Raw genomic sequence first — 15,711 nt, forward strand, 5'->3', positions numbered from 1 at the left:
ATGGAGTTTAACGTGGGCTATTTTTTTGGGTCAGTATTCTAAGAGGGGGTTTCCCTCTTCCGACTGCCTCTTCAAGTCTTTTGGTGCGGTGCGTACTGGAATCTCGGCGTGCTGGCGGATGTATGCCACTGCCTCGGTCATGGCGGGGATGTCAATGGCGCCGGCGCAATCCCAGTCTGCGATGCCATTCTTGAGAGGAATACTTTTATTTTTGTTCATTACATATTCAAAGATTTCTCAAAAATCCATAGACTTACTCTTTATCCGTCTTGTAGAAATCATCCTCATGCAGGATAAAGGTGCTTGGAAATATGTCTCGTAGCAGGCGTGAGAGCGTCGTCTTGCCGCTCGACGAGCAGCCAGAAATGGCCACCACGATAGCTTCTCGATCCGTCATTTTCTGTATAGTCACGGCTTCCTGGACTAAATTATCCCGATTCTGTATTCTCCGCAGAACAATGAAGGGTTGAATCTTGGCGCTCGTCGCACCAGGGCAACTGGGCAGCTAGGCTAAAAGTGGACCTAATCAGAAGCTTTGCTTCAAAATCGCCAAAACACGAAGCTATTCTTCCAACGCTCTTTGCTTTCCAATTCAAATACTCTCCCTCAGACAAGACCGCCGCCGCTTACGGTAGCTTAGTTCTCCGGTGCCGCATCTCCCGCACTTGAAAGACAGGCTCAGGCTCCGTCGGCTCTCCATTTTCCCGGCATCCCCGACGGCAACCGAAGCCCCCCTCCCGTTTCACAATGACAATGGACAACACCACCGTCGCAATCACCACGGCGCTGACAACGTTCATCACGGGCTACATCTTTGGCCTGTACACCAGCCGCGGGTACCTCTTCTCCCCCGCGCTGCAGGCCGAGCGCCGCGCCAACCGCGAGGACCCCGTCGAGAGCGAGGAGAGCGACGTCGACGAGGGCGACTCGCTGCTGGACCACGCGCCGAACTGGACCAACGGCGAGGCCGCCGACGTCAAGCAGGGCCTGCGCTTTGGCGCCACCGACGCCGCCGCGGGCGCCAAGCCCAAGCTCACCAACGAGGAGTGCAAGCTCGTCCTGGTCGTCCGCACCGACCTGGGCATGACCAAGGGTACGTTTCCCCCTCCGTGCCATACTCAACAAGATCCTAGAAGAGTTACAAGAGTGGTGGTCGGCTAACTGTCTGTTCGCTTGCTTCCCTGCAGGTAAAATCGCCGCCCAGTGCTCCCACGCCACCCTCGCCTGCTACAAGGCGCTCGCCAGCAACCCCGACCCCAACTCGACCGAGCGCAAAATCCTGGCCCGCTGGGAAAGGCTGGGCCAGGCCAAGATTGCCGTGCAGCTCAAGAGCCAGGACGAGATGCTCCAGCTGTGCCGCAAGGCCCGCGCCATGGGCCTCACCGCCGAGGTCATCAAGGACGCCGGCCGCACCCAGATCGAGGCCGGCAGCATGACGGTGCTCGGCGTCGGCCCCGCGCCCAAAAGCCTCATCGATGAGGTGACGGGCCACTTGAAGCTCCTGTAAAGATTACGCGGGACTCTTGATTTTGACAAACAAAAAAAAAAGCTCACGGTTTTTAATATCACGGAAATGGATGGCGCATAATGGGACTTGGCTGGGATGATTTAACGTTGGATGCGAGTAATGAGCATATAGAAAAGGCGCAGAGACAATTCAGTCACATTTAAACCCAAGGCAGTTTTGAATATATCGACGCTGTACATTTCCCAGGGTATTATATATACATGCCGGCTGCAGAGCCCGTCTACTGCCACTGGGGCTATTCTTTGCGGGCAAAGCGAGCCAGCGCCGGGCCGAGATCCTGTTCGACTTCCTGTCGCTTCTTGTCTTTTTGCTTTTGCTGCTCGTTCCATATCTCGTCGACCTTCATCCTCTTCTCGTCGATGATGTTCTTCTTCCTCTGCTTTCTCAGGTACTTTTTGAGCGCGCCGTTTTTGCCTCGGGCCCGGTTGCGAATCTCCTCGGCAATGTCTACCGCGGGGGCGTCGAGGTCCCTCTCGGCCTTGCGCTGGGCATCTGAGCGCAGGTCGAGCTGGCCGACAAAGTGGGGATCCAGCGCAATCATCTCGGGCGCCAGCTTGTTGAGCAGGCCCTTGACTTCGGACTCTTGTCGCTGCTTCGCGGTCTCGAACGGGTTGGTCTCGAAGGCGTCAAAGTTGGCCTCGCCGGCGCCGGGGACGATGATGGAGGAGAAGCCCTGGTCGTGGCCGAGGCCGAGGACATCTTCGTACGGGCACCACTGCACGCGCTCAACGCGTCTGCCTTCGCCACCCCAAGCCATGTACGGACTTTGTACTTTTTCTTGCACAGCGGCGTTGCTGTCAAATAGGCCCTTCCATATCGTCGTCCTGGTACCCCACCCCACGGCGGTGAGACCGGTATCGGATATAGACACCGATGACGCCGGTTGTCTGGTGAAGTAGCTGTTGACCTCCTTGAACATTCGTATGTCCCACACGGCCATTTTTTGATCCTGCCCTGTTGACACCATGTATCGGCCGACTCTGTCCATAGCCAGTGAACGCACCGGGCCTCGGTGGGCGAGTAGCTTGACCAGTGGCTCTTGCGAGTTGGGCGACCACAATGTGACTGCACCGTTCTGGTGTCCGACATGCATGATCGCATTGTAACGGTTCTGGCCCAGCGATACGGGCTGTCCAAGCTTCGTTGCCATTTCTCCGACGAGTTGGCCGGTTGACGTATCTTGGTATCGGATAACGCCGCCATTTCCCTGTTGGCCAAGTTAGTCTTGATTGGTTCTGTGGCTCAATATCACAATGTGTCTTACAATGGTGGCCAAGAGGAAGTGGTAAGGCAAAAATTCCATATGCGTAGGTTCAACGTGTTTGCGCAAGCAGTGCAGTTCGACTCCGTTGCGGTCGTAAATGTATACATATTTCTTCTGCGCGGCCGCAAAATATTGGTTGTTGTGCAGCCACTTGACATCGCGAACGGTCTCTCGAAGCTGAATTTCGCAGCCAAGCTTACCCTCTCGCCAGTCCATGGTCGCGACATGACCCTTGCGTCCACCGAGGAGCAATTCTCTTCCATTCCTCGAGTAGTCAAACACGTAGGGGCCAAGGCTATCCAACTTGAGTTCGAATCGCTTCGTCGCCGTTTCCATCGCTACCTCGGGGAGAATGTCTTCTTGGCGAACCTTGTACGTCCTTTCCATTTCGCCTTCGGGCTCAAGGAAGCCAGATGTGTTTTCGAGCAAAATCTCGGCATCCTTGGCCTTGACAGCAGCGGCTTGGAATTTGCTCTCGAGCTCCTTCAGGTTTCGTCGCAGCTTCTTGTCGCGGACGTTCTTAATGTCAATCTGCTTGCCGCGACCATAGGCCTTCTTGGCCTCGCGAAAACGCTTCCTTCTCTCCTTGTCGTGCCGGGGGAAGAGGTCGGAGCTGGATTGCGTGGTAACCGTGACGGCGCCATTGTCGCGCACGGCGGCACTGGCCTCGGCCACCACGTCTGTTGGCATTGTCGCGGCGCTCGAGTAGATTCAAACGTGTTAGTCAGGTAGGGCACGGTGGTGGTGGTTTGGCTGGTTTTGTACAAAATCTCCTCGTGAGCATGCAGGTTTGTCTGTTCCGCCAGCCATTTCTGAGGCTTGTCAAACTTGAGAAAAAAAAAGTTTGGTATCGATAAGCAGTATATATCCCCACTTGCCGAAAGAAGACTTGGTTACAAAGTAGTGAAAACCGATACTTACAAAACATGGGAATCAAGAGTGCAACTCGGCAGTAATTATGAATGATTGAAATATTTTACGAATCTATACCCCATCGAATATTCGAGCGAAAAATGCGAGATATCAGGTCGTAATCCCAGAATCCTCACGTATACCCCCTCCCCCTCGCCATCACGGTGTCGCATGCCGCATCCACCACTAAAACTTATCAGTACTGGCCACACAAAAATTTCCTGATAACCATCCACCCCGCCGCCTCTCAACCGCCACTTCGACAAGTCTTGCGACGACTACCAGACTTTGTCAGCTCTCAGAAAAGCTTCAGATTCGTTTCCCAGTCGCAAGGTGCATCGCCTTCAAGCTGGCCTCCATTCCGTTCCGCTTCAAAGCCGGTGAGGGCAAAATGCCTACCGCTGTGGCCCATTCCCATAGGCCGACCACCAAGGTCTCTCACAAGCCCTTCAAATCCAAGGCCGCTTCCAAGCACGAGCTGCGAGACCGCGCCAAGGGTACGACTGATTTCCCGTCCTACTTACTACATTTCTGCCCCAAGACTAACTCCTTTTCCCTGTATAGGTCGAGTACCCGACGAAAAAGGATCGCGCAAGACACCCCACCAGCAAGTCATGTCCAAGTTTGACCGACGAAACCAGGCCAAGCAGGCCCGTCTCATCAAGCACAAGGAGCACCTAAAGGGCTCTTCCGTCTTCAACAACCGTGAGGGCGCCCCCAGAATTGTTGCTGTCCTGCCGTTGTGCCCCGACGGCGATGCCGCCGCCGCTATTCAACAGCTCAACGGCAGCTTAGACATTACCGCCAGTGTCCAGCCTGGCAACTTTCGAGTCTCCGTCGACCGCTTCAAGCAAAAGCTCCAATACATGCCCCTTCAGCGTGACCTTACTGAGTGTCTCGATGCGACCCGTGTTGCCGACTTTGTTGTCGTCATTTTGTCTGCCTCCATTGAGGTCGACCAACTTGGCGAGCTCATTCTGCGATCTGTCGAGAGTCAGGGTTTGTCCACTCTGATTACCGTCGTTCAGGGTCTCGAAAAGATTGAGCCTGCCAAGCAGCGTCCCGGCGTCGTCAGCTCGCTCAAGTCCTTCATCACACATTTCCACCCCGAGCAGGAAAAAATCTTCAATCTCGAAAACAGACAAGAGTGCGCAAATTTGATGCGTTCGCTGTGCAGCACAACGCCCAAGGGTGTAAGGTGGAGGGACGAACGCAGTTGGCTGCTCGCTGAGGATATCCAATTTGCCAACACAGAGACGGATACCACCGTCATTACGGGAGTCGTCCGTGGCCGCGGCCTGAAGGCCGATAGACTGGTGCAGGTTGGTGATTGGGGTACATTCCAAATCGAAAAGATTGTGGCTGCGCCGCTTGCCAAACATGGCAAGGGCAACGCTACGCAATCTGCAGAGGACGAGGCTAGCCAGGTTCTCGACGAGCCCAGCGACGATTGTGATGACCTGAATGAGCTGGCTCCCGAAGACGTCCTCATGGACACCGAAGAGGCTGAGGAGGATCCCGCTACTGCTCCCAAGAAGGGTGTTCTTCTTGACGACCACCACTACTTCTCCGAGGGAGAGGAGGAGAAGGCGGAGCAAGCAAAGAGGAAGGTCCCCAAGGGAACATCCAAGTACCAGTCCGCTTGGTACCTCGAGGATGTGTCCGACTCAGAGTCGGACATGGAAGATATGGAGATGGAAGACACCCACGCCGAAGAATATCAAGCTGCTCCCGAAGACGGCATAGAGGGCTATGCCCAGCCCGAGCCCACAGAAGGCGGTCCTTCCGAATACCCCCAGTCAGAGATGATGGAGGAGCTGGACGAGGCGGCCGATGCTGAGCAACTGGCCCAGTACCGCTCCAAGAAGCACGACGAAGCCGAGGACGACAAGGAGTTCCCGGACGAGATCGAGCTACATCCACAGGTTCTCGCCCGCGAGCGCCTGGCGCGGTACCGCGGCCTCAAGAGCCTGCGCACCAGCGCCTGGCAAGAGGACGAGGACCGCGCCCACGAGCCCGAGGACTGGCGCCGCCTGCTGCGGATCCCCGACTACGCCGCGTCCAAGGGGCGCGCCGTTCGCGAGGCCCTCGTCGGCGGCGTCGAGCCCGGCACGCGCGTGCACGTCTTTCTCAAGGGCCTGTCGCCGAGCCTCGCGCAGTCGCACAAGCCCACGGCGGCCGTCGCGCTCTTCTCGCTGTTCCGCCACGAGAACAAGAAGACGGCCGTCAACTACCTGTTCAACCTGAGCACCGACTACGGCAAGTCAGTCAAGTCCAAGGAGGAACTCATCGTGCAGTGCGGACCCCGCCGCATGGTCATCAACCCGCTCTTCTCGCAAGCGGGCACCACGCCCAACAACGTGCACAAGTACGCGCGCTACCTGCACCCTGGCGGCAGCGCCATTGCCACCTTTATGGGACCCGTCACCTGGGGCGCCGTGCCCGTGCTCTTCTTCAAGCGCACCACCACCGAGCCCGGCACGGACCCGCTCGAGGGCGACGGCCCCGGCCTCGCACTCATCGGCACCGGCACCGCGCTGCCGCCGTCCACCAACCGCGTCGTCGCCAAGCGCATCCTCCTGACCGGCCACCCGTACCACATCAACAAGAAGATTGTCACCATCCGCTACATGTTCTTCAACCGCGAGGACGTTGAGTGGTTCAAGGCCATGCCGCTGTGGACGCGGCGCGGTCGCAGCGGCTTCATCAAGGAGCCGCTCGGTACGCACGGCTACTTCAAGGCCACGTTTGACGGACGCATCAACCCGCAAGACTCAATCGGCGTCAGCCTGTACAAGAGAGTCTGGCCGCGCAACGCTACGCCAGTCCGGGGATCCCTACTGGAGGCTGGTGCTGCTGTTAGTGCTGTCGAGGCCGATGGCGATTTGACCATGGCGTAAGGAAGATATAAATGATTTACAAAAAAAGGAATGAGCAAATGAGGACAAAGAGAGGAGGGATTTATACTTATATATCATGACAACGGACTACGCATTACGTGTTGGGAAAATAGGATTCATAGGTTACCGAAAAGAAATGCAATACTTGAAAAGTGATTGTTTGTGAGTATAAGCTAACTCCAGCAACTTCATTTCTTTTTGTGTGTAAGCTCCAGTGACTGATATTTTGTTCCTTTTTCATACTATTATTCTCGAATCTCGCAACTTGGTATTATCATCGCCTACTTTGTCAAGCTCTCCAGACCCGGTGTCGGCTTGGGGCCGCCCTGGCTTTTGCGATCCTCCTCGGCGCCGCTGGCCTTCCAGGCGCTGAGGATCAACTTGACAATATGCTGGACGCCAACGTCCTTTTTCACCTGCGCAAAGATGGTCGGGCCGCCCTCGCGCATCTTGCGCGCGTCCCGCTCCATGACGGACAAGTCGGCGCCGACGGCCTCGGCCAGGTCCGTCTTGTTGATGACGAGGAGGTCGCTCTGGGTGATGCCGGGGCCGCCCTTGCGGGGGACCTTGTCGCCGCCGCTGACGTCGATGACGTAGATGATGAAGTCGGCCAGCTCGCGGCTGTAGTTGGCGGCGAGGTTGTCGCCGCCCGACTCGATGAGGAGAATGTCGGTGGAAAACTCGCGGTGCAGGTCCTCGAGGGCGGCCAGGTTGGTCGAAATGTCCTCGCGGACGGCGGCGTGCGGGCAGCCGCCTGTCTCGATGGCGCGGATGCGCGCAGGAGGGAGCGCGGCGTGTCGTGTCAGGAACTCGGCGTCCTCACGCGTGAAGATGTCGTTGGTCACGGCCGCGAGGCCGTATTCTTGGCGGAGGGCGAGGCAGAGGGCGAGCATCAGCGCCGTCTTGCCGGAGCCAACGGGGCTGTTGTTGCATGTGTTAGCGCTCTGAAATCTATTCGGGCTGGGCTTTGTCAAAAACGCACCCGCCAATGCCAACAGTAAATGCCCGGTCGGACCACTCGCGGCCTTCAACAATGGGCATCTCGCGTCCAACGTAGCTACCCGGCCCGTCGAGGATCTCGTGCGAGTGGCCGTGCTCCTGGGCGTTGAAGCCGCCATCGTGCGAGTGGGAAGCTCCTTCGTGAGAGTGCGACATGATTTCTTTGTTTTTCAACTCTTTTATTCCGCTTGGTTTAGCAGAAAGTGAAAAGTGGCAGGACAAAATTTGAAGAATGAGGATGGTGGAATAGCAAGCTTGTAACTTTATCTATCGGTTGCGTCGAGGTGGGGGTTGGCGCGGGGTGTTATCAACGGGCCAAACAGCGAGCCAAGGGTTTGGTCCCTCCCTCCTAGGTCGGAGACGGCCGGAGCTCTTCCTAGGTAGCTTTCTCCAAATAGTACACCCTTAGTTTTCCGGTGTGATCAGGGGGGGGATAGATGCCTTGGACACGAATTCGAGCTTGGTTTACTTTTTAGTTGGTTAGATGACTCGGTCTGTCAGCCTCCCTACATCTGCATGCAAGGTTCAAGCCGAGGCGGGCAGGTTGAAGTAAAGCTCCTGCCCGCACAACGCAAGCTGACTGTAGACACTGGATATTTCTTACTTACATTTGCAATAATACATGGAAGCATAAATATTTGACGAATGTCTATTTTCAGATGGTAATTTACAAGTCCTTATCGGATTAGTACATGCCAGGCGCAACCTAGCCCAGCGCTCAGCAGTTCTTGCATCCAAGAACGCTGCTTTCAACAGTACACACAAGCCCTCTACTACTTCGATTCAACCTCTGATACACCAGATCTTTCCAAAACTTCAGCCTTGCTCTTGGCCATGACCTTGCCAATCTTAGCCAGCATATCCTCTGATAGCTCAGGCTCGCCGGCGACATCACGGATTGCGCGCTGCATCTCATTGAACTCCTCCAGCGGTGTCTGCATGTCGCGCACCTTCTGGTTTCTGTTCTCCTTGGCCCGAGTTTCGGCCTCTTGCGCGTCCACGTACCAATCCTCGTGTCTGGTACGGAACTTGGAGTACTTGTTACGCAGCTCATCAATGACGCCCTCGGGCATGGGCGAAGCAGTGAGGCTGTAGTAGAAGGTGCGCTCCTCGACTTGATCACGGGCAGTGTCGCTGGCCGTCATCTCGAACTCAGGTGCCACCGTCTCGGGCCAGGGGATGATCCTGTTGAGGCTGGGAACTATGCGGTCCCATTTGTTGCCGTAGCGCCAGCGCTCAATGGTCATGTTGGGCGATTCCATTCTCGGTGGCACGGCCTTCAACTGTCTGATGATGGTGTCCTTTGTGACGCCTGTTGCGGGATCGGGCAAAGGGTATACGAGTCGGACTGCGTCGATGGAAAGGGGCATCGGTTGTGAGCGGGGAGGCTGGTCGAGCATACTCTTGACCATGGCCTGGAGAAGTGTTAGTACAATCGGGGGCTGATTGGTACTTATTGATTGCAACGTACTCTATTGTGGGTTTCTAGCGTAAGGGAGCCAGTCTCGGGTTGAATCGTCTTGATGGTGTCAATTTTGCCCTTGTCGTGGCCCTCGAAGATGACAACTCTGTCGCCCGGTGCTAGGTTAAGCATCTTGGCACCGCCGGCCCAGGCGCATCGCTGTTCGGCAAGCTTGGTCTGGTACCTGATCTGGCCGTAATTGCTCCAGTCCTGACGGATGGGTTGCGTGACGACACCGTAGTTGTTGAAGCCCAGATCGCGCTGCGGAGCCAGGGGGCCAAGCTCCCAGTCCTCCTTTGTGGCCTTTTTGGCGTCCTTAATGTTATCGATGATTTCTCGGTTGGCCACCTTTATCGTGTTGTCGGCGCGATAGTATGACAGGATCTTCTGTCGCCTCGTGGCCCTTTGAGTTCTGCGGCTGGCAGAACGCTGGGCGTGCGCCACACGCTTAACAATCTTGTCCATGCTTGGTCTGCGACACAGTGCTTATGGCTCGATTGAGTTGTGCTGGGTTCAATAGGGTCCTGTGCAGTGCTCTTGGGATCTGGCAGACCTTGCGCCGGGTTGAGGACGTCGATGATGATTGAGCAGGGTCGCGTGCAGATGCGAAAAGGAATTTCGGGAGAAGCTGCAAAAAGTCCCGAATAGGTAAGGCGGCAGTGGCGGCGAAAAGTACCTAGCTTACCCTGTATCTGCGATTTGGCGATTTTGGAGGATTTTGCGAGTTGTCGCCTAAGTCTTTTTTTTTTGTTTGGCTAACGCGGCGGGTCTCTATGGTACTCACGTAAAATCTGATTGGATTGCTCAAGTTTGGGTATTGCGGCGGTGTGGTTATCCGCGTATTTCAGTTGTCTAATAGAAACCACTACAACCCTGTGGCTGCGAGATGCTTTAGGAAACCGAAATAATACATACGAGGCCCCTACCTCCCTACCTCTCTCTATGGAGGACTGCAACGGCTAGCAATATCAAGTGTGAGCTCTAGAGTGACGACTATTTTTAATACGATGGTTATCCCTACCACTGTTCATGGGGAACCGCAGCGAGCAATGTTACTATGTAGTTTATCAAGACGCACTATTACGCGTAAGCCTACCAAGTACAGGCTCTGCTGAAAGTAGCGCGATAATCGTACGTTTTACCGATCCACGGGTGTATGGGGCAGTGGTTCCTACAATAAAAATATATGTACAAATTACACGGCACGGCCTGGATATGCCGGCGCCATGTCGATCTTGGACGAGTGCAATCGATATGGCAGCTCTGGGCTCTGGGCTGGGTTCAGCGCAACAGCATGGCACAGGGCAGGGCAGCGACAGCGAAGAGGAAGCGGCTCAAGCCTCACCTCCACATTTTGCATGTCGAGATCGTTCTATTTGTGACAGTGGCGGCGGGCACTTGTTTACAAGAGAACCAGAGCCGAAACAATTGAGTTGCTGGTCCATGGAGTCCTGTCCTGAGGCAGCAGCCCGAGTACGCCTTGCCCAATATATGGTGCGGGGACTAGTTAACTATTCCTTGTCTTCAGCGCGTGCCTGGGAAACGGACCATAGAGATAGATCCGAGCATGTGCCTTTTATGCATATTTCCTCTGATAAATGGCTGTTGCGCTCAGATGCGACACCCCACTTGGTTTGGCTTGCCGTTCAACCAGGTCACTGGCTTTCGGGCCGTTTGGTCATCTGTTGGTTCATGTAGATTGGTGAAGGAGGAAGTCCGCAGGCAGATTACTACAGACATGCCTAAAGATGCACGTGCGACATCTAGGCAACTTCCCAGGTACCTAACGTACCTAACTACTACATCTATCTACAGTACTACCAGGAGGTCCTGCATGCTCAAAGCGCCTCGAGGTACCACGCTAGGCGCGACAAAGCAAGCTGCGACGTTTGCGAGCAATGGATGGGGTGTAACTCGGCCGGGATGGGGTGCGAGCTGCTGTGATTTATTAAACGCCCAGGTGCTTGCACAACCGGAACCGTTCCGATGAACACACTGTTCTGTTCTACCCACAAAGTATAGCGACTGGGTGTGATTGCCAGCCATATGAGCAAGGCAGTCTCTCGCTGAGAATCACATGCTATCGCCAGTCCTTTATCCTGTTAGTACCTAACTTAGAGCTAATTGTTGTAGAACGTGGTATCCGCTTCGAGGTGGACAGCACAAAAAGACCTTCTTATGGTAAATGGCATTTTTTTTTTGCAAAAAAATACAAAGGATTGAGCGCAAATTGCCAACAACGCCGGGTAAAGTGGCGGATTGCACGTATCATTGGCATTGAAGTGACAGGCCAGTGCGTTGAGGAGGTACCAGAATGGTCATTTGCGGTTGGTGGTAGGTGGCAAAGGCGTGCTCTGGAGACTGTTAAAGTCAATAATCACAGCTCATGTCACACTGTTTTGTATCCGAGTGAAAGAGTGCCAGGTCTGGACCCTTGTGCATGCATCGGGAAGCCGGACATGATACATGATAATCATTGTTTATTACGGCTGTATGTAGCAAGACACGGGCAAGAGCTGATAATTGATACTGTGATACCTTAGTAGGTACAGAGGTACTTACAGCACAGCCCACTGAGCCCAACCTCAGCCACAGACAGATCAGCCATCTGCATTACACACAACGACGGCGGGCGAGAGACTTGGCGGGCCCTGAGGAATTGTGAGAAAATCGGTAGAAAATCGCCATTGAAAACTCCGTACAGCGAAAACAAAAGGCCTTCCATGGGCTAGACTAGATCACACAGGCTGTAATAGAGGCTGGACTGGCAAGGTGTTATTACTGGTAGTAGGTATCACAGAACAGTGGTGCGTGGCACCGTCGACACCCACTTGCCCGGTCAAACTGCGTTAACAGAGGCTCGGGCGGCGGATTACAGTGGTCGAGCGATTGAAGAGAACTCGCCGACTAAGCACAGCCCCCGTTGGTACCGACAAATTTTTTTTAAGGCAGGCAGGAAAATAGGTATTTGTTAGGTAACTACCCAGGTTGTTGGACAAGAGGGAAAAGGAGAAGGAAAAAGAGAAGGAAAGAAAGATGCAGACGGAGATGAGCACAGCCAGCTCGACAGACGTCGACAGGCCTCCCTACCCAGGCGCAGCCAACCAATCGCACTTGGACGAACACCGTAGGTATCTTTGTATCTTTTGCTGTGCATAAAGGCAGCCTGGTACCTCGATGAGGAGGCAATAGGCAACCAGCTGCCAGCCAACCCCAGTTGCCAGTTGCCAGCTCCCAGCTCCAGCTCCCAGCTCCCACCTCATGTCCATCAGTCCTTCTCCTCTCCACCCGTCACAAACCCCCTTCTGACGTTCGCCTTTCGCTCCTCCATCCACCATCTACCATCCTCCGCCACCCCCCAAAATCGTGCATCTCATCTGCTCTTCTCGCCATCTTTTTCTTCCATAGTCTATCTCCACGACATTATCCTCACATCCCATCCCCATACAAACCATGGCTGAAATCCGCCGAAAGCTCGTCATCGTCGGCGACGGTGCCTGTGGCAAAACCTGTCTGTTGATGTTAGTATCACCACTAGGCGCCTCGTCTTCTCCGCCTGCCACCCGGCACGCATCCTCCCAACCAGACCCGCGGCCTCATTACCATCAATCCTGTACTGACTTGACTCTCTAGTGTCTTTTCCAAGGGAACTTTCCCAGAGGTAAGCACCCGATGATTCTCTCGGCCCTCCCCTATTTCCAACGACTGCCCGCGACGCCATCAACATCTTTGCCCGCCCCCGTGGGCCACCGATAACGCTCTGCGTGACGACGCATCAACCCAACCCCAAATGCTCCCGATGCACGCTTCCAAAGTTATCGGTCCGCTACGACAACAAATCTCAATTAACCGGGCAATATTCTAGAGATGCTCGTCGCTAACACGCCCTTCTTCACTTTCCCCAGGTTTACGTCCCCACCGTTTTCGAAAACTATGTTGCCGACGTCGAGGTCGATGGCAAACATGTTGAGCTAGCCCTTTGGGATACTGCTGGTCAGGAGGATTACGACCGTCTTCGTCCTCTGTCGTACCCTGATTCGCACGTTATTCTGATTTGCTTCGCCATCGACTCCCCCGATTCCCTTGACAACGTCCAGGAGAAGGTTCAGTTTCACCAGCATACCCCCTGGGTGCTACGCCCGCTGCACTTGCGAACTCCAGCTAACCACTTCGCCACAATTGCAGTGGATCTCCGAGGTCCTTCACTTCTGCCAGGGCCTTCCTATTATTCTCGTTGGCTGCAAGAAGGATCTCCGTTACGACCAAAAGGTCACAAACGAGCTGGCTAAGACGAGCCAGAAGCCCGTCAGCCCCGAAGAGGTATGCTTTCTCTTGCTACGGCCCTGCCATCTTTTATGCGGCACACGCGAGCCCAGGCGTGGCCCGTCGGTCGTCTGATATGACACGGGCCCGTCTGCACTCACCCGACCGACCGCCGCGTATGCTGGCCCACGCGCTTACGTCCATCGACTAACACATGAAACAGGGTGAGGAGATCCGCAAGAAGATTGGTGCTTACAAGTACCTCGAATGCTCTGCCAAAACCAACGAGGGTGTCCACGAGGTTTTCGAGCACGCCACTCGTGCTGCCCTGCTTTCGCGCAGTAGCCGCACCAAGCACAAGAAGTGCCGCATCCTGTAAACAGCCAATTTGCGCGAGCACAATGACAACGCATCCGGTCCCGGACCTCCTTCTCATGCTAGCCTCCCCGGCTCAGGCCGAACCCGCGTTGCACACTTTTGAACCATCCTAGCGACTCTGACCGGCAGCGCCACACGTCCCTCTGCTCCATCAGCGGAAGAGAGGTGGCGGTTTGTATCAGACAGACCGGCAAGCCGTTTACACAGGTTGCCGTATTTCGGAGTTTTTTTTAGATGTCACCCGGCTTGTACCTTGGCTTTGATTTGACGCGCGGGCTTGCCGATGTGGAATAAGCGAATGAGGTGCTAGAAGGGCCATAATTAATACGTCTTTTATTTGTTATATTTTGGTCGAGCGGATTGTGTCTTGTGTTGCTGCTGCAAGCGAAGATGGGCTTGTCGTTGGCGCCGAATTGGTGAGCGTCTCGATGGCCAAGCTGACTTGTGGTGTGTGTATTGGGGGCCATGTAGGGCATGTTTCTTTACATTGTTTTTGTGTGTGCGTGTGCGTGTTTTTGTGCAGACTGTTTGATCGCGGAGGACACGGGTTAGTAAAGAGAAAGCAAGAGAACAGCCGACGAGGACGGTCTAGTGTGGTGTGCCACTGTGCGGTGCATGAGACGCAGAGCTCCATGAACCGTGCTTGGCATAATATAAATCTCTTACATTTCTACCGAGTACGGACAAGATGCTTGCTTGTGTGTGAGAAGGAGAAGCGAGCATGCATGTCTTGCATATCACGGTGAAGGCTGTGCTAGACATCTTATTCGTCTGGATAACAACTGTCCCTGTATAATTTGGAAGGCATCTCAACACTCTCGCAGCTCAACACTCTCCGCGTCTCGTAAACTCCGCGTCTCTATGCTAAGGTCGTCATCATCATCGTCGGCATCGTCATATCATCATCTCTACTCATCTACACCCGCCCCGCTTCTTCATGCTGCAGATCACCAGTAACACATCTAGCTGGAACTAATAAGACAACGTGTCTGGCGTTTCTCGATCCGGGCCGCAGTTCCGCAAACGAAACAGTCAGCCAACTCTGTCTCTTAGTTGGGGCATGTCTGTCAAGAAGAGTTTATTTCGCGTCAGTGACACAGATCTCTGGTAAAACAAGAAAGAAGGAAAACCAAACAAAGGGGTTTTACGTACAGCGCCGCAGCTGCTGCAAGTCTTACCGCCGTCTGTAATGGCGGAGCTGCACTTGGGGCAGCTGGCGTGGTTGTAGTTGACGAGCATCTTGGGGCGATTTGTCTTGTTCTCGCCTTTGCTTTTGATTTCTTGTTGGTGTTTTCTGTGTTTTCGGGATATGGTTTCCAAAGAAAGAAAGTACGAAAGAGTTTGTTCAAGGAGAAAGAGAAATCCCCTCACTTCGCAGGAAAGGTGCAACAACAAGAGGGTAGGCAAGTTAGGGTTGGGTCAGCTGCGCAGCCAGCCTGAGCGGGGAAACTGAACATGCTGTGTGACGTGCTGCCAACAAGACGGAAAAGCTCTTTTTGCTCGCACAACCAACCTGGGAACAAAATAACAAACCCCGCGGAAACTGTTTTGGGGGATAGCAGAGACCCCCCCTTGTCAACAAGGGGTGTGACCTCGGAGAGAAGGGATGATGATTCTTGGTATCTCGTGCGCTACGATTCGTCAACGGGCGGTCTTGTCAGCGCTGGGCTGTTGGAGCGGAGGCGGGGTACGTTATAGCCAGGAAAGAGCTTATCAGGACGGCGTTGGCGTTGGCTTTTTTTTTGGCTATTAGCGCATGAGTTGCCTGCTTTTGCGTCTGCATTGACGATGAGAAGCTCAAAGGCAAAAACTGGGTAGGTTTGCTACGTAATATTGGTACCTACGTTGAAGGATGAGCTTGTCACGGTGAGCGGTGCAGATGTGGTATGGTTTCCTGACAAAGTTGCGAGGGAAATCCCATCGAGTTTGTCTAAACTACATGAATACAAAAAAAACTCCCACGTATGCCATAAAAATCTATAGGTACAGCGATACAGCGCTGAGG

At 54.4% G+C, this 15,711-nt stretch overlaps 6 protein-coding genes across 6 annotated transcripts; 3 read left to right on the forward strand and 3 right to left on the reverse strand.

Moving 5' to 3' along the window:
• Window positions 1-747: 747 nt before the first annotated feature.
• Window positions 748-1,507, forward strand: CCM_01754 (peptidyl-tRNA hydrolase 2; the record flags this gene model as incomplete). The annotated part of the gene is made up of 2 exons (XM_006666909.1): window positions 748-1,093; window positions 1,188-1,507. 2 exons carry the CDS (start codon window positions 748-750, stop codon window positions 1,505-1,507), a joined length of 666 nt encoding a protein of 221 aa, XP_006666972.1.
• A 256-nt stretch (window positions 1,508-1,763) lies between these two features.
• On the reverse strand, window positions 1,764-3,482 carry CCM_01755 (small nucleolar ribonucleoprotein complex subunit; the record flags this gene model as incomplete). Its single annotated transcript, XM_006666910.1, has 2 exons — window positions 1,764-2,735; window positions 2,793-3,482. 2 exons carry the CDS (start codon window positions 3,480-3,482, stop codon window positions 1,764-1,766), a joined length of 1,662 nt encoding a protein of 553 aa, XP_006666973.1.
• A 613-nt stretch (window positions 3,483-4,095) lies between these two features.
• Window positions 4,096-6,604, forward strand: CCM_01756 (pre-rRNA processing protein Tsr1, putative; the record flags this gene model as incomplete). Its single annotated transcript, XM_006666911.1, has 2 exons — window positions 4,096-4,201; window positions 4,269-6,604. 2 exons carry the CDS (start codon window positions 4,096-4,098, stop codon window positions 6,602-6,604), a joined length of 2,442 nt encoding a protein of 813 aa, XP_006666974.1.
• A 281-nt stretch (window positions 6,605-6,885) lies between these two features.
• Window positions 6,886-7,759, reverse strand: CCM_01757 (urease accessory protein ureG; the record flags this gene model as incomplete). The annotated part of the gene is made up of 2 exons (XM_006666912.1): window positions 6,886-7,525; window positions 7,587-7,759. 2 exons carry the CDS (start codon window positions 7,757-7,759, stop codon window positions 6,886-6,888), a joined length of 813 nt encoding a protein of 270 aa, XP_006666975.1.
• A 617-nt stretch (window positions 7,760-8,376) lies between these two features.
• CCM_01758 (KOW domain-containing protein domain-containing protein) lies at window positions 8,377-9,530 on the reverse strand (the record flags this gene model as incomplete). The annotated part of the gene is made up of 3 exons (XM_006666913.1): window positions 8,377-8,915; window positions 9,006-9,018; window positions 9,075-9,530. The coding sequence occupies 3 exons, from the start codon at window positions 9,528-9,530 to the stop codon at window positions 8,377-8,379; spliced, it is 1,008 nt and encodes a 335-aa protein (XP_006666976.1).
• A 2,988-nt stretch (window positions 9,531-12,518) lies between these two features.
• CCM_01759 (GTP-binding protein rho1, putative) lies at window positions 12,519-14,000 on the forward strand (the record flags this gene model as incomplete). Its single annotated transcript, XM_006666914.1, has 7 exons — window positions 12,519-12,586; window positions 12,699-12,726; window positions 12,971-13,195; window positions 13,251-13,385; window positions 13,552-13,703; window positions 13,820-13,877; window positions 13,941-14,000. 7 exons carry the CDS (start codon window positions 12,519-12,521, stop codon window positions 13,998-14,000), a joined length of 726 nt encoding a protein of 241 aa, XP_006666977.1.
• Between the last annotated feature and the right edge of the window lie 1,711 nt (window positions 14,001-15,711).

Source organism: Cordyceps militaris (assembly GCF_000225605.1).
Source record: "Cordyceps militaris CM01 unplaced genomic scaffold CCM_S00001, whole genome shotgun sequence".
Classification (NCBI taxonomy): domain Eukaryota; kingdom Fungi; phylum Ascomycota; class Sordariomycetes; order Hypocreales; family Cordycipitaceae; genus Cordyceps; species Cordyceps militaris.